Source organism: Trematomus bernacchii, unplaced genomic scaffold, assembly GCF_902827165.1.
Source record: "Trematomus bernacchii unplaced genomic scaffold, fTreBer1.1, whole genome shotgun sequence".
In the NCBI taxonomy this organism is placed as follows: Eukaryota; Metazoa; Chordata; class Actinopteri; order Perciformes; family Nototheniidae; genus Trematomus; species Trematomus bernacchii.
Window position 1 is genome coordinate 12,617,195 of NW_022988043.1, and position 26,459 is coordinate 12,643,653.

Below are 26,459 nucleotides of genomic sequence, written 5' to 3' on the forward strand. Positions count from 1 at the left end.
TACACATCAAGGCTCAAAACTAAAACACACACAGCCACACACACGCTCCCACAGTTTATACTCAACACCAGCAATAATAACCTATCCAACTGTGACAGGTTCGTGACTGCGGGACAATTCACACAAATTGCCCTTTTGTCAAAAGAAGTGCTACTGTGTGCTGTGTGTTAAGTCTTGGTCCGACACAGGCATCTTTCATGTCATGAATGAAATTATTAACAATAACCTTAAACAGTCAATACAATTGTTATTATTTTCATTTTGGATTACTTTAATATTTGCTTTATGAAAAAACTGCCAGAAAATGTAGTTTAAGGTGATATTTTTTGTTGTCAGTCCAAAACTTAAAGATATTCAGTGATATAGGATACACAAGATTCAAGATTTAAAAGATTCAAAGGATTTATTGTCATATGCACATAACATACATATATATATGTTCATTTTAATTCATTTATAATTTTATAGTTATTTTATCATTTGTTTTTTTATCTTTGATTTTATCCTTAATTTTATTAATCCGTGTGAATCTGTGCTGTCCTGTTTTTCATCCTTACCCTGTTGCTGTTAAACTACTGAATTTCCCCACGGGGATTAAGGTCCATCTTATCTTATCTCTTACAGTGTAGAAATGGCAATGAATATTACATGTCACTTGTTAGACACTTTTATCCAAAGCGACTTACATACTCAATACTGTGGACAATCCCCACAGGAGCAATTTGGGGTGAAGTGTCTTGCCCAGGGACACAACGACATACTGACTGCAGTGGGGTTTGAACCTGTGACCCCCTGAACCGAACACCAACGCACAACCCACTGCGCCACACCCCCCAGAATATCTCCTGACCCGAGCTCCTCCAACAATTCAAAAATATATAATAGAATACAAAAATACAAATAAAAAATAGTGCAAGAAGTCTATATACATGTAAATAGAATATAATATGTACAAGAACAGAATATTAACACAAAATTAAATATGGTTTATTGCGGTGATAACTATTTATATATATATATATATATATATATGGAGATTGCAAGATGACAAACAGATTAATGTTTATCGGGGCACTTAACAGAGCTCAGGTGTTTAGCAGTCTTATTGCAAGAGCAGGATTTCTCCATATTGGAGAGGCCCGAAAAAACATTTCATGACACTTTTACAGGAATAATTACTTGATTAATAGATCATCTACAAAGTCAGTAAGTTATTATTTTCTATTGAATGACTAACAGACTAGTCAATTAAAAACGATCAATAATCTCTCTGTCTTTTTCTGTATTTGCAGGGAACACTCATCCAGCACTTGAAAGAACACATTCTCCATGGCAATATGACCAGCAGTGATGTCATCATATACTACACCACGGTATGTACACAATCCCTTCTCTATTAAACTGAGGGAAAGTTAGGAAAATGTTTAATATCTGACAAACTATCCACCGCTCCCTTTTCGTCTCATCTTGGTTACCAGGTATTGTGGGTTGTTTTTTATCATGAACTTGGTTACACACACACACACGCACACGCACGCACACGCACACACACACAGACACAGACACACAAACCGATCTTGTCTAATGAGCAGCATTGAGTACAGAAGGTCAGAGCTGCGCATCATTTCTTGTTGTTACTCAAAGAATCTAGCTCCTTTTGATGATACACTCTGAGAAACATCATTTAATGTTGATTAAAGCTGAAACAGTTGTTTGGGGTAGTGTTTATGTCGGTTTTACACATGATTAGTGCACATTTTAAATTCATGGTGGTCATGTTTTTTTTTTACACATCAATACATAAATGGGCAAACCTCACATTATCTTGACTAAGAAATTGATTCTGTCAAGTTTTAGGATTACTGCCTTATGTCTTAAAAAATAAAGTATGACCCATGCATGTCTGTTAAGTAGACCTGTATCTAAATATCTGCTTTTTTTCTGCTGCAATTACGGATTATTTTCATCATATATTAATCGCTTGATTTCCATTTAACTGATTATTAGTTTATTCTACGATATACCAGTTTTGTTTTCAATTTGAAATAACGTAAACTTATTTCTTGTCTTATGCGATCGTCAGTTAAATAATTGATTTATTTATAGAAATTATAGAAAAGCTGCAAATCGTATCAAAAGCTTGACCCAGCACATTTTTGTTGATAAAAGACCAAAATGATTTATTGCATTTATTTCAGTCAACTAATATATTAAATGACCTATTGTTTCACCACTAATTGTAATTTTATAATTACAATAATTGTATTATATAAAATAAAATATCTGAATTCAATTTGATCTCAACTGCGCAACAGTAGAGTTTATTGCTTTTATGGACACACACACAAACACACACAGAGAAAAAGGTAGGAAACAATACCCACATGCTGTCCGTGCTTGTAATTATGTGAATCACAGAAGCATAACTCACATTCTGCAGGGGTTTTCAATTTTGCTCCCCATTTATCCGTGTTGGTTGAAAAGGACTGTTTTTACCAGATAAACTGACCACTGGGTCACTGTGTGTGTGTGTGTCTATGTGTGTGTGTGTGTGTGTGTATGTGTGCTGTCCTTAGACTGGCTGGATGATGTGGAACTGGCTGATGTCTGCTCTGGCAGTGGGAGCCTCTGTGGTTTTATATGACGGTTCACCACTAATACCCACACCCAATGTACTGTGGGACCTGACGGACCAGCTGGGGTGAGTTTAACACATAGACACACACACGCAAAAAAAACAATAACTGAATTGTTGTGCTGTTTGTTGCTTTCTGTTGGTAAATGATTATTTTAAACACATAATGAAATAAAATCCCTTTGAAAACACATTTGTAACGAATACAAATTCAATTTATCTGTTTTTATCCAACAGTTTTCAACCGATAGATAGTGTAGCTTCTGTTAAGTGTAGCGTAGCCCAACCCATGTTTCATTGTCAACACAAATGGTGCACCGGACATTAGACCACTATATATTCCTTTAATATAATACTTGGTTTAAATAAAGAGAAAAGAGACTCATAGAGAAAGAATGGAAAAAACCCAGACAATAAGGAGAAGGAGGGATTTGGACAGACTGACAGAGAGGGAAAGACAGCACAAGCAAAGGGTAAGGTTTTCCTTGGAGATTTTGTTTTCAACCACAGAATTGGTAATGTGTTTGCCTAATTGACAACTTGGACACACACGCACACAAGAGCCGACCTATGAATAAAGATTTCTGCTGGTTATTATTTGTATGGAGAACGGAGATCCACAGCAACTGATCATACAATAACCCTTCATTATTTACTTATTAATGTATCACTTATTTAAATGAGAAGACACAGGGGGAAAGGATGTCTTGGCCATTAAATAGACAAAAAGGAGAAAATGAATGAAAAAGGCAGGGAAATGGAAGATAACAACGATTATTATTTTGGTGTATGGTTGGAAAATAGTAACAGACTTATTATAACTGGATGTGAAGTCACCAGGAAGACGTTTTGAGAGTTTCTCCAGTTTGAGAATTGGAGGAAACATAATCCTACATTAATTTCCACAGGTTTAAAAACAAATCAAGCATACAAATACATTATTTATAACTTTTGATAAGCCCATATGAGCTGCCTGGCTGTTATTTTGAAAGAGCATTGATGTGCTGTATTTAGCTGAACAAGCTGCTTTAAGGCAGCAGGGTCAGCCATCCATTGAGCCTGTTGTTATTGAGATTGATAGTGAAACCCGGGTCAAACTACAAGACGGCTGAAACCTAAAGTTTACAATCTAGTCAGAGGCTGTTCACACAATAAAATGGCTCAATGGGGACTTTACAGATTCCATATTTGAGAAAAATGTTCCCTTTTCCTACGCAGAATCTACCGTAGAAATGTATGTTGAGGTAACACAATTAAAAAGATACTTGTGATACTGAGTCCTGAGAAGTAGATGCTACTTTAAACCCACTACTGTACTGTTTAATACTATATATCCCCCTTCATTTTTAATTCAAGACATATTTTCAGACACTGTAGGTGTACATCCCAACAGATTGGTATGTAAATGTCCTGAAATCCTCCCCCATCGCCAACATAAACAGCGGATTCTAAACCAAGTATTGATTTTCTATTGTCTTTAGAAAAGAGAGGAAACGGTCAAGGACAAAAGTGTGTGCGAGTGAATGTGTGCAGGCAGGCAATTAATTGGCTCAGATCTAATGTGTTCCATTGTTCAGGTCTATATACGTCTAAAAGGTGGATAGGTAAGTGTGTTAGTTCTCCCCAGAGAAGGCCATTCGTTTTCTCTTCATCATTTGTTTTAAAGAAAGTCCTTGTGTCATATGGTATTCACAATTTGAATGCATTCACTCAGTCATTTATTTAGTATATGACTCCAGATAAAAGTGGCCAGATTGCCTAAAATTCAATGGAATGATACCGATACAGTTTGCCAGCGCAGATTGATGCAAACCATTTACTTGTTTATATTTATATACATATAATTATTTTATAATTAAGTGCCACCAACATTACTGGAATGAAGAAATGTGTGTCCTCTGCTAACCTTTTTGATATTTTCAACAAATTATTATTTAAAAAAGGGGTGGAAGAATTGCACGAGAAACTCTCTCCCCCTTAAACCCCACCGCCTTAAGCAACCTGAGAGCCATCTCAGTCAACCTGTAGTTAAATTATGACAAACCATTTGCACTGTGGTCAGCAAAAGTAATACCCTTTTAAGGAAGTGGTACCATAGACAGTGCAGCAGGAGTGGCATATTGGAAGGAAGGGAATAATGGGGATACAAATCTGACGCATATAAAGAGTAGTGGGAAATAAAGAGCAAAAGTACTTCTCCTGCAAAAACTCTGCTTGTAAATCCCAAATATAATGAGCTCCTTCCACAACTTTACTAGTCGATTTTAACATCAAATACAATATATTAGGTACCTCCATTGATGATTGGTATCCTGTTAAAATAACTGGTATAGTTGGGATTGGGTCAGGATTGGGTAACATCAACATTTTTGATTGGTTTGTAGTAGCTGTTTAATCACTTGCATGTCTAAAGCTTTTAACCTCTCTGCTTTGTTCCCTCAAATATTTTCAATTGGAAAAACAAGTGTGTTCAAGGTTAAAATATAAAAAGAAAATGAATCCTCTCAGAGGAATTCAATGGAGGGCTGCCAGGATGACTGATGAACAGACCAAACCATTTCAACTGTGAGATTTTTTGAACCAATTAAGTGCTCATGTTGCCACCTCAGACACATTTTCCACATCCTAACGCTATGTGGAAAGACCCTCTGGGGGAGGCTGACAAGAAATATTTTACACCCTCCTCTGAATTGGGGTTGGACATTTTAATTGGGGCTAAATCTGTCAGAGTCTTAAACTTACATTGAGGCTTCTTCTGTAGCCTTGACTTTTGTTGGTTAGTTAGAATTGTAATAACTACTCTGCTCAGTCAAGCCTTAAAACTGACATTGCCAGATTTAAATCTCTTTATACTGTAGATAGGTTTTTGAAGATTGCATTTTCAATTATAGGAAAGGACTGGTACTGTACTTTTACACAACAAGCCCCTTTTGCTAAAAATTGATTATTGCAGACTTTCTGCTTTTGAAAAAAAAGTAAAAGGTGCTGGAAGCCTGCAAATTGGTAAAGTCTCAGCAGAGTTGTGTTTTTAGTTCTCCAGTAGTTTTCTGTGCTTCACGACATATTAAGGATGCTTGAGAGAGACTAATACAAGCCACTGAGGATGTTCTCTGTCCACAATGGTATTTCCAGAAAGACCCTTACTGTATATAGAGAACATAAGCCACAACATGTATTAACGTTGTCATACGTTTACATATAACATGGATTTCAATGACTCTAAAATAAACTATATTCATGTAAAACACAAAAATGTGTGAAATAGCCGAGTGAAAAGCAAGCAAAATGTTACAACATGTATTCTGTGACAGGTTTATATGTTTGAATGAGACATCAGTATTCTCTGAGGAGCTTCTTGTCTCTTCCATCTTTTGTCCAATATACGTTGAGCTAAGATGTCAGAAAGAGCATTCCTTTACTTTTTCAACGATAAAAGTGTTGTGTCTTGCAAATGCAAAATTCCCAGTTTGAAGGACATGAATGCAGATAAAGTTGAGCAGATTGCATCTTACCAACCCTGTTTCAGATATCCTCTTGTCTTCAAGCGCTACATTTTGTAAACTAGAGACTCGAGTCTTCATCAATTCTTTTACACAAAATCTTTATTCAGAAACCAAACAATAACATTATTTTTTAAGTGCTTAGGTTTACTGTACATGTCTACATTCATTTTGAGCCATATTGTCTTCTGCTTTGCCTTTTTGGATTTTCTTGCACCGGGTTAGATTGTAGCACAAAATGAGAATATTTTATAAAACAAAACAGAAAAGTACTGTAATACTACAGTAGATGACAGAAAGAGTTGAGGGCTGATGGAAGAGTCATTCTTAACATATCTGTCCTTTCAGAAACTCACGAGAGAGAACAATTACATTGGCAGGAGGGGGGCTCAGTATTAGAATCATGTTAGTGAGTGAAAGCAACAGGGTTCTTAGGAAATTGGTTTAACTTTAGAAACAAAAGCACTAACACCGAGATATGGAGGCTGTCAATGATACTGAACAATCCCTCTTGTACATTTTCCATATATTGATTCTCAAAATTGATGTAGAGCTTCAAACTTTTAATATTGCAAATAGGTAAACAATTACACCATCAGACGTAGGTTTCAAACTGTTCCTCATCGCCCCTGACGTCTGAGAAGAAAGTAATGGTGCATTTTTATATTACAATTCTTCCCGGGGTGAAGGATAAGTGCGAAAGTAGTTTAGAAAGCATGCACTGAGAAGAGGGACCTCAGTTTGTACTTCATGACACTCACAGAAACACATTAACGTTATAGCTGCTCCGAGGGGCTCTTGTGTCTGATTGGCTTCGAGTGTATCTTATTGGCCCGGTAGCTTCCAGCAACATGTCTCCCTTGAAACAGACACACTCGTACATTTACAAGTGCAGACACACACTCATAAACAAGAGACACACAGCTACTATTCAACCGTCCATCCTAAACATCCAATTATCAGCCACACCTGGCCACCTGCCTCCAATCAGAACACACTGACCCGATCAGTTGTCGCTAGCAACGAACAAAGACAGACGTGCGGGGTGCGGATGGTGCGGGATGATGGATAGGATGGAGAGTGACTTCATTACTCCCCAAGCCTGTTTATTGGCTGAGTTTGACAACACAGACATTCATTTCTGAATATACCACAGAGATTTGGAAGTAAATAAGATAAGAAGTAATATGACCTATTGAATGATTTCAACAACAATACTTTGGCTTAGGTTCATTGTTGACCTGAGGTGTGTGTGTGTGTGTGTGTGTGTGTGTGTGTGTGTGTGTGTGTGTGTGTGGTGTGTGTGTGTGTGTGTGTGTGTGTGTGTGTGTGTGTGTGTGTGTGTGTGTGTGTGGTGTGTGTGTGTGTGTGTGTGTGTGTGTGTGTGTGTGTGTGTGTGTGTGTGTGTGTGTGTAGTGTGTGTGTGTGTGTGTGTGTGTGTGTGTGTGTGTGTGTGTGTGTGTGTGTGTGTGTGTGTGTGTGTGTGTGTGTGTGTGTGTGTGTGTGTGTGTGTGTGTGTGTGTGTGTGTGTGTGTGTGTGTGTGTGTGTGTGTGTGTGTGTGTGTGTGTGTGTGGCCAGTGCACGCATCATTCACACCACTCCTTTTGAGATATTACTTCTTTGAACCTCTGCCCTCTAACCCCCCCACTGCTTCCCTCACCCCATTACCACTTATTGATTTGAACATCTGAGAGCAAATCACATCTTTCACATCAAGCATCAGACAGTTGTTTTGTATCCCAGAGACGGATTCTTTTTTTGATCTTGTTTTGATTGACAGACATGGTTACCGTTGTGATAGGGTGCAATTTGATTGATTTGATTTCAACAAAAATAACTTGAAGACACAGACTGAGACACAAACACACCCATTCACCGAGGCAGACTTTAAAGGGCCCTTTGTTTTAGAATTAAAACTGCAGGGGAACACAGAAGTGACGTTTTGTCACTTCATGCTTTCCACATGTTGTCCAACTGTTGTCAGCTGTCAGGAGGACTTCCATTCACACAGAAGAAAGACACCTTCAAACATCATTTCATTACAGAGTTGCCGTGTGCAAACATCCTGTCAATACAGTTTCCACTCTGAACCATCTCCTTGTGGAACATTTACAAAAGAAACATGTTGTCCCCTTATGCTAGACTGACCATTTTTGTGTTTGACTCTTTTTTTGTTTGTTTGTTCATTTAAAGTCAATTCCCAATCAGTTGTTTTTCTTCACTTTTTCTTATCCGTCCATGAAGGGTTGACTGAGCACACAAACTCAGTTTCAGCTTCACCTTGCTTCACATTAACGCAGCGACACACTCTCCTCTCACGGGAGCTTCTTAGTACGACCAAGCTAGCGAGCAGCTCCACTGGAGCAGATGGGATTAAGGGCAGAGGCTGTTCAGTAACTGTTGCATTTTTTTTTATAGTTTTACATTCAGCTCACAGTCATTGAAATGAAGCCTTGTCATGCATAGATTCATGGCAACAAATGAAGCATTGTCAGTTCATGATGTGCATTTAAGTCATGCTTACATCGTCATTCATTTGTGCTTCCCCATCCTAGTCCTAGCAGGATAATAACACTCATTTATATATTTATAAATGTAGAAAAATGTATTTTTTAACACACTTACTTCTCACTATTAAATGCAAATATTTATCCTTGGATACATTCTTTACTCTAACCTGTTAAGCCCGGGAACATCTTGCAAGAAACAGCGTCTGAGGGCTTCTTAACATTTAACAAACTATGAATGTGTCATACCCACTTAACGGGAAGAAACTCAGCTACCTGACGATATGAACCATTTTTACCGAAACAAAACACAAGTCTGCGAAAGAGTGCTAACGCACTTAGCACATAACTCATGGTAGAAATATTGTATACTTCATCGGATCTCCACAAACTATATACCATATGAAAGCTGAGATTCCACAGATTCCAATGGTATAATGTCGCGTTTCCACTACACGGCCTCGCTCGGCCCCGCTCGGTATGGCTGGGCCTCGTTAGGACTGGCTCACTTTATGGCGCATTTCCATTACAGTTTAGGAACTGGGGCAGTATCTATAGTAACGCAGTGTAGGCGGAGCCGTGACGTGATCTTCAGAGGACCCCAGAAAAACAACACAGCCGTTAGCTGTTAGCACTCAGAGCTCACAGCTCCTCATATATGTTCAGAAACTAGACAAAAGTTAAACAAGTACAAACCACAGACTGCCTGTGTCATGGTGAATACAGTCGCTGCTTTATTTATGTCTGTATAGGCCGTTGTTGTGAGTGTGGACGGTCGGAGCATATACTGCGTTAGCTTAGCCAATCTCCATTTAGAAAACAAGCATTTTAAAAGGTTTTTTGCCTGCCGTCTGTCTGCAGACTTGACAAAGCATTAATTCATGGTTTTTACTAACCGGTATCAGTATGTTGTTACTTCGGCATCATTTTGAAACGTGTATTACAATTAAATCACGGTCAAATATGTCCATCTTGTTGTAGTTGTAGCCCCCTTGCCAGCGACGCTCTCTCTAGTTTAGCATACTCAGCCCGACTCAGCCTCGTTGTCTCTGGCCCTGGACCCACGATTTTATGAGGCCAGAAAAACTGTGAATTAGGACCCGCCGGCCGGTACTAGGCCAAGTGGAAACGCAACCAAAGACGGGCCGCTGACGTCACAGCCCTCTTAAACCGGGCTGCGGGCTGTAGTGGAAACGCGCCATAAGTATCATCACTCCATGACCAGTTTTGGGCAAACTGTGTGGGCATCACTCTCAATCCTCAATGGTAATGTTTAGATGGATTTAGGAACTTTCCCTCGATTCTATTGGCTCTAACGGTTAAAAAGAGGTGTCAATCATCAAAATCGACCAATGGGTTCCAGAGAAACGGCAAATCCACCCAAATACACACCAAATGACCCCAGAGGTGGGTTTTTTTTTCTAAACCTCTCTAAAAAGGTCAAATGTCACTTGTTTTGAATCAATCTCGATACAGGGTACTTATTCTATGTTATAGTTTGGATTCCTAAAGCTTTTAGTCTACCTTACCATCATCCAAGGGTGGTTTTCACTATAAGTAATGGTTTATTTTTGGACGGACACTATAATTTACATTTTTTTACTATGTTCTATCTGAATTTTTATTTAAAATAAAAACATCTATATTGATTCTGACTTTTCTACATCCAACTCACAGGTGTATCATTGCTTTGAGAAAAAAGATTATTAATTTACCCCTTTTAGAAGGGAAGATATGGTCATTTGTTCTGGGAATGTCATTTTCGAGCTTAAGAATAAAAGCCTTTTATCAGAATTCTTTTGCTCCCACATTGTTTTGTTGACAGGAACATTATGAATTATGTTATCCACATGCTGCAAACAATAGTTTCATTTAGAACCATGACACAAAGCAAAGAAAAACATTTCTTTCAACCTTTCTCTAATATGCTATGCACCTGGTCCCCATGGGCCCTTTTAAGGCTTTAAAGTGTGTGAATTTGAATGAAAAGAATAAAGTCCCTGAAAGCTTTTGAAAAAAATAACATAAAATGGCATGGGCCATTAAACATGGTCAATATAGGTTTTTGTCTAAGAAAAGAAATGCAAGTTATTTTGATATTATTTGTAACTTAACCTTAGTAGATAGGCTATGTCTGCATGCGTGTCCCTCACAATTGCGATGTTGTATCAGCGGTCACATGACTTGAGAAAGTGCAACAGAAATTATCCTTGATGAAATTGAAGGAGTTGTGCTTTGAATTTGATGTTTAAGAAGTTTTGGGAACCATGTATACTATAGTATTCGTCCCCATCCTAATGCAGTCAATTTATTTGTTGGAGTAGAGCTTTGCTACTTGTTTAATTTTGATGGACAAAATTCCCAGCGTAAATAGCGATTATAAATAGATGTCACAAAGTTTGTTTGCCTTTCTGTTCATCCAATTAATATTATGGTCTTGAGCTAAATATTCCAAACCGGCCGGATTGCCATGGAATTTGGCAACAACATTCCTGCCATACAAAAGGATGAGTCATAATGTTTGCTCATTTTGTTCTGTTGTTAAAAGTTTATACTTGTCATAATACAGAATACAGACCAAGTATGTAGGAGGGCTTTGGCAATGGCTGCCATTGTTCGCAACGATGACGCAAATTCCTTTTTTACCCCCAAAATAATGTATTTTTATTTGCATGTTTTGATAGAAATAGTGCTTTACTGATCCTTCATATTGATATTTGAAACAAAATTCTCTCTTTTTCCTTCAGTATCACTATCTTTGGTACCGGGGCTAAGTGGCTGTCAGTGCTGCAGGAGAGGAACCTGAAACCAGGTGAGCTGTGGTCCCACACACAGACATGTACACACACACATAAGCATGCACACAGACACACAACAGATGATAAGCAGAAACCCAGTCAGACATGCATGGGATGGTCACAATAATCATTATAATAGTGATGTTTAACTCCAAATGTCCCATATGCCATTTGCTGCAAAAATCATTATTAGGCCTGTGTTTTGGTGTTCGACACTAAATCAAATGGATAAAAAGGCTGTGATAATTCATAGGAGTCATGGACAGGGCCAACTAAGTGTCACGCCTCTCCAGAGAAGGAACCAGGTCTCTACATATAATTGTACTTATTAGATTTCCTGCTAACTTTCATACATGACACTGCCTCGTTGCTATGTCTGTGACACCAAAGGGCCTCTGGTGCATGATAAAACTATTGCTGCTGTGTTGTGCTCTTTTAAAAAAAGATACAAACTGTAATGTATCAGATCAAGGCACATACTTTTCAGAATGGTAGGGTCCAATCATCAATTTAGTTCAAATTCAACCTTTAGTTTTAACCTTTCATACCTGATTTTCACCAATGGCAGTGTGATTTTTCTGGTAAAAAAACACAAATGCTAGTTATAATTGAATAACACAAGCTGGCATTTGGTTTACATAATTATATATCAAAGCTTTCGCTCTTTATTGCTCAAATGTTTTGCATGTTCTCCTCCACATCCCCTTCTTGCCCTTACCTTTTCTTACTTTCTGTCCTCCTAAATTAAATAAGCTCTTGAATCGATGTGCATAGCATAACCAGTTTCTTTGCATCGCGATTCCCAGTGTGCTGTTCTAATCAACACAAATCCATATTCATATTGCCTGCTTTGTATTTCTCTCTGACTGCAACTTGTAAATTAGGTTCACACATTAGCTCCCCTACTATGTGGCTAAACAGACACAAAAAACAAAATGTATTTTTCTGCTCCACCCTCTTCAGTCAGCCAGCCACTTGTTCCGTTTGGCACAGTGTGTGTGTTTGTTTGGATTCTTATTAGAGAAAAAGGGCAGAGGGAGATGTGTGTGTCTCTTTGTTTGTTTGCATAATGTGTGTGTGAGCGTGTTTTTGTGCGGGCACACATGCCTCCAGTGAGCTGGGAAGGGTGGGGGGACCTTCTCCCCTCGCTGCCCCAGCGGATGGGCCCTTTTCCCTGGGCTGACATTTGGACCAGACACCTGGAGGCATGGTGGGGGGTAGCAAGAGTTCCCACTGTGTGCGTGTGCGTGGTAGTGCATGCAAGAGTGTATGTGGTGTGACATCAGGCTGGGAAAATACATTAACAAAACACGTAGGACAAATTGTCAGAAAACAAAACCCTCTCTCTCTCCTCCGTACCCAAATCTCTAAAAACGGGGGAACAATGGAGCTGATCCAGATTTGCTGCCGATATGACGTAATAAAAAAAAAGCATTTGAGCTCCATACTGTTTCAGAAATAATCCTCAATGTGGTTTTGAACATGATATGGCGTTTAATCACGGCAGCATTTAGCTGTATCTGGGTAGAATCCTACTCAGCTAAACATTTTTTAAAGCTTTACACCCAGAATCATCACTTCTCTAACAGGGCTGAAATAGAGGGGTATGAGGCATGGCTAGAATGGGTGATCTGTTTGGTATTTTTAGCAAAACACTTCATAGACAGGTTTTTTATATATTTGTATATATCTGAGTCCTATAATATATGCCTAAAAATAGCATAATAGGAGACCTTTAAAAAGCAACCCATCATTCAATGCCATTTGTTCCTATTGACGTCTAAGGGATATTCTTGCCAGTATTTCAAAACAGGCTAGACATTCTCAAATGTTCTACAGTCAACTAAACAATTTCTGATTCTGATTATTTTTCTTTCTCCCCCCAGCGGAAACAAACAACCTCCAGTCTCTCCACACCATCCTGTCTACTGGATCTCCTCTCAAACCTCAAAGCTACGACTACGTGTACCGCTGCATCAAGAGCAACGTGCTGCTGGGCTCCATCTCAGGTGACGGATTCAGGCTGTTGACACATTTTTGTCATTTTTCTAAGAATTCAGTTCCATCTGAGGGTACACATAGCAGCAGCTTTTCCAAACGATTTTGCTGTGCGCTACATAAACCCATCAGCTACACACATACTGTACATGCAAATCAAAGCAACAAAGCATCTGCGATACAAAGGGACTGACACACACAAAGGAAAGTCAAAGCAAGAAAAAATTGCATAGAACTGTACATTTTCCACACCACCCACAATGCCATCACACACACACTCAGGCCCTCTCAGCCCATTGTTGTGTTGACAGGCATATAGAATGCTATCTGTCTCTCTGTGAGTCCTGAAACGTTTAACATTTAGCACAGCCTGGGTGACTGACGTATTACGGACACACACACACACACACACACACACACACACACACACACACACACACACACACACACGCACACGCACACGCACACACAGGGATGTACAAATCAAGTAACAGCTTGGAGCATCACACGTGCACATATAGCGGTGGATGCACACACGCACACACACACACACACACACACACACACACACACACACACACACACACACACACACACACACACACACACACACACACACTAGGGATGTGCATCTCCATCACTGAGGCCGATGCGATGCGCATCTCGATACGTTGCCAACGATACAATACATTAACGATACATTTTAAAACACCAGGCGATGCGAAACGATACGATTCACCCCTGTTGCGATACAGTTCGATACGATTTGATTCAACATTATGCTTTACATATTTGGTTCTCTCTACTAGTACTGCGCATCCCATCATGCTGTTTCTTTTTTTTACCTTTTTTACCTTAAAAAACTCTCCAGAGTACAGTACAATAACACCTCACAGTTAAACAATTTAAGAATGCATTGCCCATGATTAACAATGTGCAAATAACAACTACCATAGTGCAATGCCCATACAACTGCCAGCCTGATGTGCTTAACACTCATTCATAGGCTAACTCACCAGTGAGCAGAAAGCAGTGGTTTCTATATCAACAATAAAGAATACAAAGAACCTTTCACAAACAGGTATTTCATAACGGCTTACAATTGTAAGGAAGACATTTAACTATTATTGGCAGTCACAGGCTGTTGTAAACTAAACACCACTCTCACTGACATAACACCTCACTGAGTGATTGAACTCATATGTCTTACTTTCAGGTTTCTCTTTTCAGCCGCAGACCCCATGTCGCCTCTTTATGTGCGTCGCTAAGTTCCTCTTACTACTTGTGTACTTTAAAGCGGCACGGCAACGTTTACAATTTGCGAGCAATTTTTCAAGTTGACCGTCTTTCTTGAACAATCCGAAGTGTTGCTAAACGTTTGATTTGTAGGTATTTTTCGGTGCGCTGTGTTTCTCTTTCTCCTCAACTTCCATGTTTGTTGATAACTGAGACTCTCGGCCTCCGTAGTGGCGAAGCAAAGATCAAAGATCGTCTCTGCTGAGTGCTGACAGGATGAGAGGATATTATATGAATGAATCGTTTTTTTACCGATGCAAAGACGCTACAATCGATGCATCGTGAGTTCAACCCAAACTGTAGCCGATGTGCACTCTTTCAACCGGTGCACTCGCATTTTGAACGTTTATGCCGGTGCACCGATGCGAATCGGAGAATCTTAACATCCCTAACGCACGCACGCACGCACGCACGCACGCACACACACACACACACAATTACATACAGTTCGAGGGATTGGACACAAGCTGTGACTAAAATGTCACTTCGGAGAAAAAGGGTGGATGACATATTCTGTGCTTCGAGATTTGTCTTGGCAGATGAGAAGCGCTATATAAATTAAATGTATTATTATTATTATTATTTATTAATTTACATCTATATTTGTCTTTAGGGTATTTATGCATCACTTTTCTTTTGAGCTGAGGCGCAGGAAAAGAAGGGTAAAAGTAAAAGCTCAAAACCAGTAGGATGAAAAGACGAAAAAGGGCAGAAAAAAATTAAAGATGAAAGGGAAGGACTCAACTTGGCATTCTCTTTTTTGGTTTTCTACCATGGAAAGTAGATGTTCTTTTGTGTAAATACTTAAGAGCAGCAGGTCCTGCCACATCACTTTCCTCCTTGTCGCCAAGGGCAACAGCAGGCTCCACCTCTATTGGCTGCCAACCGACCTAACCTTGACCCGCGATGTCAACACATTCACTCTGCATGTGTGTGTGTGTGTTCTTAGGATTTATCACAGCATATGGGACTGACTGGTGGTCACGGTGACATATGTGATAGACCCCTTTGCCGATTTCACCGTGTGTGTGTGTGTGTGTGTGTTCCTTTCAGCAGGGATGTCAGACCCCCTCTGCTTCTCAATGGGGAATTTTAACACTTTCCTTCCTGGATTTCCTCCATCCTAATATACCTCCTTCTGACTGCCCATATGTCACCCCTCTGCTCCTTTTTGCTTCTCCTCTTCCCTGCTGCTCCCTCGTCTTCTCTCCTCTTCTTTCTCTCCTCTTCTTCCTCTCCTCTCCTCTTCTTTCTCTCCTCTTCTTTCTTTCCTCTTCTCTCCTCTTCTTTCTCTCCTTTCTTCTCGCCTCTTCTCTACTTTCCCTTTCTCGTCTCTTTTGTTCTTACTATGAAAAGTAAAAGTTGAAAAAGCCTTAGTTGAGTTGCTGTGTATGCTATACATGAATGTCTGCACAAGTATTGAACTAGTGGCGGAGAAGTCTTGCTGTGACTTTTATCATGTGCATTCCTTTTATAAATCATGTTTGAGTACATGAAGGCATGTGTAGGTTAGCTGGTTGTTTTTTCTGTCTCAGTCGGGGCCTTTGTCTGACCCCAAACTGCGCCAGAGGTTGCTCAAAGTACCCTCACTACACAATGAAAGCACATGCGCACAAATATGAACACACAATCTGTGGAGTTCAAACTTTGTTTTTTTCTCACTGTTCAGAACAGAGTGGTGTTTGAAACATCAGATCAGTGTGATAAGTGTGTATACACACAATACACTTACACACAGTCGCTGATGATGGAAGGCTGCTTGGCCACAAAATATTCTTGTGGGTATTGTTTATGTACACACCTTTTTTTAAATGAGTGTAATAATAAAATAATTGTGTGTCTTTGCACTATAAGTGTGTGTGTTTAATCAAAAGACCATCCACTTCCTCCCGGGAGCCAATTATAGCTTGATAAAGAACCTGGCAGAGAGAAAACAAGTGTAAAGAACAGAATGAAAAGCAAGAGAGGAGGAAAGAGAGGTAGAAGAGCAGAGAGAGGAAGGGAACAAGATGGATGGAGCCTGCGATACAGAGAGGGAACGAAACAGGGATGTAGAGATGAAACAATGGGAAGGGAGATGAATGGAAAGTGTCAGAAAAAGTAGATGATTGGAAGGTAGAAAGAGACAAATGCATTGTGTGTGTGTGTGTGTGTGTGTGTGTGTGTGTGTGTGTGTGTGTGTGTGTGTGTGTGTGTGTGTGTGTGTGTGTGTGTGTGTGTGTGTGTGTGTGTGTGTGTGTGTGTGTGTGTGTGTGTGTGTGTGTGTGTGTGTGTGTGTGTGTGTGTGTGTGTGTGTGTGTGTGTGTGTGTGTGTGTGTGTGTGTGTGTGTGTGTGTGTGTGTGTGTGTTGTGTGTGTGTGTGTGTGTGTGTGTGTGTGTGTGTGGTGTGTGTGTGTGTGTGTGTGTGGTGTGTGTGTGTGTGTGTGTGTGTGTGTGTGTGTGTGTGTGTGTGTGTGTTTTAAGAATGTGCCACAACAGTATAGAAGTCTTATATAGGTCGATGGAGGTGTAGCAGGTTACTGACACTGCTAGTTTTTTGCGAGATTGATACCTTTTTAATAGTTAAGTAATGTTTCATGTCGACAGTCAGCGTGATGCTTTACCACAGGGGTGGCGAACCTCCGGCCTCCGACCATTTGGTACGGCCCTCGAGGTAATTTATTTGAATTTGAATTTAACACACGCAAAAAAGAAAAAAAAAGAAAGAAATCTAGACCGCAAAATAATTAAACAAGCGAGTGCCTGTTTTTCCTGGCCAAGGTCAGGGTCCGTGAACATAACACGAGCCTAACGTGTCATCACGTGGTATATGTCTGGTCTGACAGGGGTGCAGTTCTGACGGAGAGCACCAGAACACCACTCCGCCACTTCAGAAATTGCACTTACCCATAAGGAGCCGTACAAATGCCGCAGTTTTTGCGTGGCTGTGTCTTTAGTTGAAAGCCCAGTGGCGATCTGTTCATCTGTCATACTGATCATACAGTCAATAACTTTGTTGTTATTAGCATCTGGTTAGCTAGCTATGCTAACTAATATAAGAAGCTTCTACAACCAGTAAGGTAAAGGCACATCTTTATATGATCATTATAGTTATAAAAAAATAAGAGAATAAAGTAAACGGGTATGAAATACTATATGACAGTAACAAAAAGTTGTTATTAATAAACAAGAATACAGTTTGAAAGGGGAGTGATTTGTAAAATATCCATAAAGAAAAAGAAAATCTGCTTACAGTTCTGTTTCATATGGGTGTTGAGAGATGTATCCATAGATCTCCTAATGTTGCTCTCAAAGTGCACTAGATTGATGCTTTTAAAAAAATCTTCCCGGGGCACCATGCCCCCGGACCCCCCTAGAGGAGGCTAGGTCCCCCCCCCACTTAAATCATGTTCACATGGATAGGAAACACATCTTGTGTCCATCCATATCTTTCTGTTTTGGTGGTCATGCCACAACCGTGCACGTGCATGCATGCGCGAGTCATGGTAAGATATCTGGATTAAGAGGTTGCTTTTTCTTTGCACAGCATGAAAGAAAGGCGAAATGAATGGGCTGTGATTTTAGTTTTTTTTAAGCAGAGGTCAATCATTTGTACGGCCCTCGGAGGATGTTGAAAAAATTGAAATGGCCCTTGAGAGGAAAAAGGTTCCCCACCCCTGCTTTACCACATTGGTATAAAAATCTGTTTCCGTTTGAGACTGATTTCTTGAAATATATATAATATCAGCTTTATTCAACTTAAAGCTAAATTAATTGATTGTATCAAGGGTAGGGTGAAGAACTGCCACACATGTTTTCACATTATTAGTACATATATGTGATTATTAACTTCCAGGTTTGTCGATGAATCATAGATATTCTTTCTAATTTGTATAATGTGACCTTGCTTTGCTCCAGCTTTTATGGTACATTTTAGTATTTTCTATATATTTAGAGTTTTGGAACAAACATGCAATTTGAGGTTGAATCATCCATTAAATGCAGGGTTGGTGGTTTAATCTCTGCCTCTCTGGGCCTTGCAATGACCTCTCACTCTGTGTAAGTGTGTGAATATGAGACACTTTGGATAAATGCACTATATACATACTGTTTACTTTAATACATCTTTATGGATAATATCAAAAGATCATCAAAGATCCAGTAGACATGATGCAAGTTTATCATTCATGATCATGTCTTGTTATAATTCCAAAATGATGATTAGCTCTGTATTGGTCTTCATCACCTACTGAGAAGAATACCTGGTTAGTGTTAGGGTTAGGGATAGGGTTCAGTTGCTGGGCATTGTAGTATTATCCGACTGGAACCCTTTTGAAAACAGCCTCTCCTGGAAAAGTTGTTAATGATGGCAGTGTAATACACTACAACCACTTTAAAACAAAACACTTTTTAAAGGTGCAGATGTTCCCTTTCATTTCAGACCATCATGCCACTAAACCTCTCCCTCTTTGTCTGCTTTTCTCCTCCTGCGCAGGCGGCACAGACATAGTGTCATGTTTCATGGGTCAGAACCCAACAGTTCCAGTGTACCGTGGCGAGATCCAGACCAGAAACCTTGGCATTGCTGTGGAAGCCTGGAGCCCTGATGGTAAGAGATGGTGTGTGTATGGGTGTGTGTATTTGTTTCCAGAGTGGCTGAAATTGCTCAGAAATGTAAAGCCATTGATTTTCTCTCTATTCAACCAAAAGTGTATCAAGAGGATTTTTGAATCTATATTTGCAACAGTCTAGGGATCACATTGAGTTGTTGTAAAGTGGCTTTGCATTCTAGAAGGAATTAAAAAGAATATTAATGATGAAATGTAATCAGAAGCCATTCATAAAACTGCTGGGATGCCCTTGAGCAAACTTCCCATCTGCTTCTGGAACTGCTTCGAAGCTAACAGAATCAGACTGTAGTTATACTTGGTTGCATCCATATGTCGATGTACATACGAATTGGCATGAATTTGAAGCTAGCCATGCTGAAATTGCAAGAGTAATTAGTGAACTCTCCCCGTGTAAATATAGGTTAACACTTTAAAGAAATACTTTTTTTTCCATTATGGCCCATGTGAAAAAGGAGAGATTTTCATCTTGCTGGGAGTCTTCAAAGCCCTTTATGTTTTTCTCATTGATTTTGCTCCCGCTGCAGGCTGTACTGGCACGTCTCCACCACCTCAAAGGAGGGTGGATAGAGGGATAATTTAAAGGCAGTTTTGTAGGAAGAGTTTGAGATTATTTGAGTGGGCCTGTAAGTCTATAACACCATCCTGAGGGAGGAGCTGTGGTCTGTGTGATCAGTTTCTCTGAGTGGGGGATACATTACCAGCTGTTTCCTTTTCTTTGATCGGAGAATGATTTATGTGTGTGTTCATAGGTGTGTGTCCAAGTGTAGGTGTGTGTATCTGTAAGCCTCTAACTTTATTGTTTCTTCTTGTGAAATCTGTGTGTGTGTGGACAGGTAAGCCCGTGTGGGGGGAGAGTGGGGAGCTCGTCTGCTTGAAACCGATCCCCTGCCAGCCAACACACTTCTGGAATGACGAGAACAGGAGCAAATACCACAAAGCGTACTTTTCTACATATCCTGGTTAGTACAGAAACATCTTAATACAAAGGAAATGACAGTATACATATACAAAGAACCCAGAAATGGAAACACTCATAGGATATAATGCATTCAACATTTAGTTTAATGTGTTTTTAATATCACCACTTTCTTTTTCCCTAGGGGTGTGGGCTCATGGAGACTACTGTAAAATCAACCCAAAGACAGGAGGCATTGTCATGCTGGGCAGAAGGTCAGCCATTAACCGTTTCACTCTTGGGAGAGCTACCAAACATGATTTATTTCTAGTCTTTTAGATGTTTAACTTGTGTTTTTTCTGCAGTGACGGTACATTAAACCCCAACGGAGTCCGATTTGGCAGCTCAGAAATCTACAACATTGGTGAGTCTTTAACAATATACAGTAAGAAAGGATGATATGATGAAAGAACACTGTGTTTTTGTGTTGGTGAAAAAAATATTTTTCCCTCCCATCATCCCATTTTTTGAAGTTTGTTCATTTGTTTGAAGGCAACATTTATTCATACTGTGCTTAGTTTGGAAGTTGTTGCTGTTTGTTCTTGCCTCTGTCAAACTCTCTTTTCTCCCTCACTCTCTTTACCTCTTACCTCCTCTCCTCTCCTCGTCTCTCATCTTCTTCTCCTCGTCTTCTACTCTGCCCTTTCCTCTCCTCTCTGCAGTGGAGGCGTTCGAGGAGGTGACAGACAGTCTTTGCGTTCCTCAGTACAATAACGACGGAGAAGAGCGAGTTATTTTGTTCTTAAAGATGGCATCTGGTAAGCCCTTCTGCCCGGAGTTGGTGGGCAAGATTAAAGGAGCCATTCGAAAAGCTCTGTCTGCCCGACACGTCCCCGCTCTGATGCTGGAGACCAGAGACATTCCTGTAAGAGAAACATGAACATCAAATCAGATACCAGAGAACCTGTCAAATGATCCTGTCACAACTATAAAAGTCAGTTCCAGCTTGAATGACAGCCATTTTTTCTCTTCGTCCCTCTGCAGTACACCATCAGCGGAAAGAAGGTGGAGGTGGCCGTGAAACAGGTGATTGCTGGCCGGGAGGTGGCGCAAAGAGGCACTTTCTCCAACCCAGATTCACTGGATCTCTTCAAGAACATTCCTGAACTGCAGCACTTTTAGAGATGAGGCTTCACTGAGCTGGAGAGAAGAAAATATAACCACCTGACATTAGCTTTTAATTTAACTTCATTCATATTTACAGATGCAGGGAGATATGCAAAGTGCATCGCAGGGAGTGTTTGGAAAGGAAGCCACCTTGATCTTTGTACAGGGAATAACAAAAAGATTAAATATGTATGTCGGAAAATGTAAACTTGATACAAATATGTAAATAAGTCTGTGGTATCAGAAAGAAGAGTCGTACTGCTCCATTGGCTAGATTGTAATCAAGTGATTCAGCAGCTGCTCTTAGTCTACCATGCTGTGAAGGAGAATGTTGGATGCCTGATGTAATATGATGTGCACAGCAGTACTTGGGAATAAGCTCATGCTCTAAAACCACCATAATGGAGAAGTGTAATTTAGATGCTATGAGCCAGTGAGGAGCCATATCTCCCTGTGTCACCTGCTTAACCCGAGTGTTGGTTCCTACACTTAAAATCCATGGATGTGTGCAGATAAAGTCGCACACAAACACCTGGGATTAATATCATATCATTGTTACGTGGTGTGTAGTACTTTATTGAATGTATATATATGGGTATATATTTGTCAGACTGTTAAATGATGTTATAACATTATAATTATGCATTTTGAAGTTACTGTTAATCAAATGAGTCTCAGATGTAAAGGGTTCTAACATGTCAGGAGATTTTAGATTTAAATGAAAACCTACTGAACTTTTCCAAGCCTAAATAAAACATGTTAAAATCCTTGAAAAATAATTTGACTTTGTAACCATTGTCTCTTTCATTCCGCTCGGTACATCAAGGCAGGAAATGATCAACAAGTCAGTATGTCAAGTGTGTTGTGAAAGTGAGCAAAGGTTAACACCATAAAAGCCTCTTATTGTTATTTCATTGTTGTTCATAACAAAATAAAAATGTGTTCCCTACTTCAGAACAGCCTGATTTTGCTTTGTACATTGCAAAGCTTAGTGATGTATTTGGTTGTTTGTTTGTTTGTTTGGCAGGTATTCGAAATTCAATTGTAAGATTCTGTTTTTTTAACCCCCTAGGGATACAAACAAAAATTAAATATCCCAAACCTTTTGTAAAGTGTTTATTCAATAATAAATAGAAAATACAAACAACAATAATAAATCAGAATAACTCAATTATATACTGAAGGTGACTACCCTGGTTGAATTATTAAAATTGTCCTAATCCCGTAAGGCAATGCCTGAAGGCTAGTTAATGATATCAAAGATGAGCTGCAGTGTTAAAGGTCACCTGTATCACTACTCAGCATTATCAGTGAACAATACAAAATATCACTGGTTCCATTTCCTGTTGGAAAAAAACCTGGCGAGATGTGATTTGTGTTAAACTCACAGATACATATCAGAGAAGCAATTGATGTATAGGGGGAAATGTAGGGTTTTATGCTGATACAGGGTTAGTATTCCTGCTGGACTTTGTGTCGTTTCTTATGGTTCTTGGCCAAGTCTCACATTTTTAAACCATGTCTAAAATTCTGCAGTTCATCTTCAATGTCATATTCACTGTGTAGACTTAATACATGTTCCTCTTTATGGTATCCTGTGGAGTTTTGTCCACTTTTAGCACTGTGGGGCAATATTTTAATGATCCTCATTTATAAACGGTGCGTACGCACTGTTTGCGATTTATAAAAAACAAACTTGACGGGAAAATGTGCGGTTCTCCACGCAAACTCTGACCCATGCGTACGCACTAAGCACAAAAACGGGAGAGACGAGAAACTGCGACACCGTTGGCAGAAGGAAGAATGGAGAGAAATATGTGGAAATAATACCATAAATAAAATGTTCCCTCTCATTTATCATATATGAAGAATTCATTTTCACAAATTGATTGAAGCCAATCTTAAAATGATTTAACAAACGCCTGTTTGAGACTCCTCAGTGCACACAAAAACATAACTTGGATAAATAAATAAATACGGAAATGTTATTGATCACCCCTCGATTATGTTCTCTCGTTAAGAAATGTATTCTCATAAATGATGCAGTAAACAGAAGGATATAATTACTTTAAACTGAGGCCGTGACTCCACTCCGGAGGGATTCCCCGATCATTTCTTAGAGTTTCTCATCAAGGGGGTGTCTCCTGTCCCCGGGACAAACACACTGCCTGAGGAAGGCTATGTGTATTTTCTTTGTCATTAACTTTTTTCGGACCACTTATTTATTTATTTTGGTGACGATCCGACCTCCATGCTGCTACTCTGGTTCAAACTGCATCCACCAAACAATATGATTTATCTCGACCTCCCCAAAATAACCAAAATCTGACACGGTGTGAGATGTCTTTTTTAGCTGTTCTGTCGTCATTTCCCCTATTGGCTGCACATTGGGGGCCGCCAGTGACCATTTATGGCGCATTTCCACCATGGCACGGAGCGCGGTTTAAGCGTGCCGTGTCGTGCCGGGCCCGTTTTTGGTTGCGTTTCCACTATGCCTAGTTCCGGCCCGTGGCTACTTTTTCACTTTTTTTCTGGCCCGACAAAATCGTGGTTCTATCGGGGCCAACAAACAGGGCTGAGTCGGGCTGAGTTTGCTAAACTAGGGAGAGAATCGCTGGCAAGGGGGCTACAACTACAACAAGATGAACATATTTGACCGTGATTTAATTGTAATACACGTTTCAAAATGATGCCGAAGTAACAACATACTGATACCGGTTAGTAAAAACCATGAATTAATGCTTTGACAAGTCTGCAGACAGACGGCAGGTGAAAAACCTTTTAAAATGCGTGTTGTCTAAATGGAGATCGGCTAAGCTAACGCAATATATGCTCCGACCGTCCACACTCTCAACAACGGGGTGCTCATTGAAGATGACGTCACGGCTCCGCCTACACTGCGTTACTATAGATACTACCCCAGTTCTTAAACTGTAATGGAAGCGCAACATTAAAGTGAGCTGGGGCCTAACAAGGCCTAACAAAACCGTACTAAGTCAAGCGAGGCCTGCGGTGGAAATGCGCCATTAGACTAAAGTGAACTATCTAAACACTCAGAGAGTCCTTTACCTCACTGAGCTGTAGTTATCAGCCTCAATCCAACAACAATCCGCGTTACCGATGCATGTAAATGTATTACATCAAGGGCAGAAAATTAGGCGCCCCTCCAGATCTGGGGCCTCATTTATAACGCCTTGCGTAGGATTGACGTGGGAAGGTTGCTTACGTAGTACAAAACAAAAAAATAGGTACAGACATTTTCCGACATTTTCCGATTCACAAAACATTGCGTACCGGCGAGGGAAGTGCGTACGGCACTTCCTACGCCTGTTTCCCTTTATAAATCACAATCGACTCGTAACGCCCATATTTGCCTATAAATAGTCAAAGAAACGCCCATTCATTCATTCATTTTGACTGACTGCATGAAGAAGATCGCAGGAAATTATGACAGAACAGCTAAAAAAGACATCTCACATCGTGTCAGATTTTGGTTATTTTGGGGAGGTCGAGATAAATCATATTGTTTGGTGGATGCAGTTTGAACCAGAGTAGCAGCATGGAGGTCGGATCGTCACCAAAATAAATAAATAAGTGGTCCGAAAAAAGTTAATGACAAAAAAAATACACATAACCTTCCTCAGGCAGTGGCCGTTTCTCAATCGCGAGGATGCTGGCTTGGTAGCACAGCCGAGCCGAGCATCTTGCTTCAGAAGCAAGGCAAGAATACTTCCTGGCATTCGGAAAACAAAGAGTGGAACAGGCTAGCAAGTGTGCAGGTGTGCGTCATATGAGAGGCCCCGCCTTACATCTTCCGCCACAGATTTGGGGAAATTGGTCCATGTGCAAAGCATTGTGGGGATTTTAAGGACGCGAAGTCTACCCATGTGCAGCCTCGAAATTTCCCCCAAACCAAGGACGCGGCCTCGGTGGAATTCCAAGTATGCTGGAGATTGGAACAGTCCTTCGGCGGCACTCGATGACGTAGCATCCTTGAAATATTGGCTTGGAAGCCAATATCCTCGCGATTGAGAAACGGCCAGTGTGTTTGTACCGGGGACAGGAGACACCCCCTTGATGAGAAACTGTAAGAAATGATCGGGGAATCCCTCCGGAGTGGAGTCATGACGACTGGATCTGAATTATTGTGTTGTATTTGGTGGTTTGTGTTCCAGCTGTCGATCAGCAACTATATATCCATAATCCACCAGTTAAAGGAAATACAACTAATGTGTTGTGTTATATTAGCTGTACAATTTACCACATAGGCCTATGGTGTTCTTGGTTTCCATACCTCCTGTGTTTTTCCAGCGACTTATCAAGTCTTGGCAAACGGCATAAAACACGATTAAACGTGATAGTATATAAAACCATGCTCGTATCTACAACCTATAGAAATGCAAAACGGCGTCAGTTTAGACGTAATTCTGTCCTCCTGCTTACCGCATCATTTATGAGAAAACATTTCATAACATGAACACAACATATTCGAGGTGGTTTTAAATAACATATCCGTATTTATTTATTTCTCCAAGTTATGTTTTTGTGTGAACTGAGGAGTCTCAAACAGACGTTTGTTTAATCATTTTAAGATTGGCTTCAATCAATTTGTGAAAATGAATTCTTCATATGATAAATGAGAGGGAACATTTTATTTATGGTATTATTTCCACATATTTCTCTCCATTCTTCCTTCTGCCAACGGTGTCGCAGTTTCTCGTCTCTCCCGTTGTTGTGCTTAGTGCGTACGCATGGGTTAGAGTTTGCGTGGAGGACCGCACATTTTCCCGTCAAGTTAGTATTGTATAAATCGCAAACATTGCGTAGAAACTGGCGTACGCCATTTTTTGAGTATATCCCTTTATAAATGAGGCCCCTGGTGCCTAGGGCCGGCCCTGTCTCGACCTCCCAAATGAATGGGCGTTTCTTTGACTATTTATAGGCAAATATGGGCGTTACGTGAAGCCCGCAAAAGCTGCACCGCATTTCGAGTTGATTGTGATTTATAAAGGGAAACCGGCATAGGATGTGCCGTATGCAAGTCCTGCGCCG

General features: G+C 40.1%; 1 protein-coding gene across 2 annotated transcripts in view; it reads left to right on the forward strand.

Annotated features, from left to right (window-relative positions):
* The window catches only part of aacs (acetoacetyl-CoA synthetase), a 59,751-nt gene extending 37,238 nt beyond the window's left edge, over positions 1 to 22,513 (forward strand). The window contains exons 9-18 of one of the 2 annotated variants that reach the window (XM_034118191.1): positions 1,293 to 1,373; positions 2,577 to 2,701; positions 11,391 to 11,455; positions 13,328 to 13,450; positions 19,210 to 19,323; positions 20,179 to 20,304; positions 20,446 to 20,515; positions 20,606 to 20,664; positions 20,963 to 21,165; positions 21,285 to 22,364. In XM_034118191.1, coding sequence (XP_033974082.1) covers positions 1,293 to 1,373; positions 2,577 to 2,701; positions 11,391 to 11,455; positions 13,328 to 13,450; positions 19,210 to 19,323; positions 20,179 to 20,304; positions 20,446 to 20,515; positions 20,606 to 20,664; positions 20,963 to 21,165; positions 21,285 to 21,422 — 1,104 coding nt within the window. In that variant the 3' untranslated portion in view covers positions 21,423 to 22,364. Of the gene's footprint in view, positions 1 to 1,292; positions 1,374 to 2,576; positions 2,702 to 11,390; positions 11,456 to 13,327; positions 13,451 to 19,209; positions 19,324 to 20,178; positions 20,305 to 20,445; positions 20,516 to 20,605; positions 20,665 to 20,962; positions 21,166 to 21,284 lie in introns of both variants that reach the window. The other variant, XM_034118192.1, reaches the window with a different exon arrangement.
* Positions 22,514 to 26,459: the final 3,946 nt, after the last annotated feature.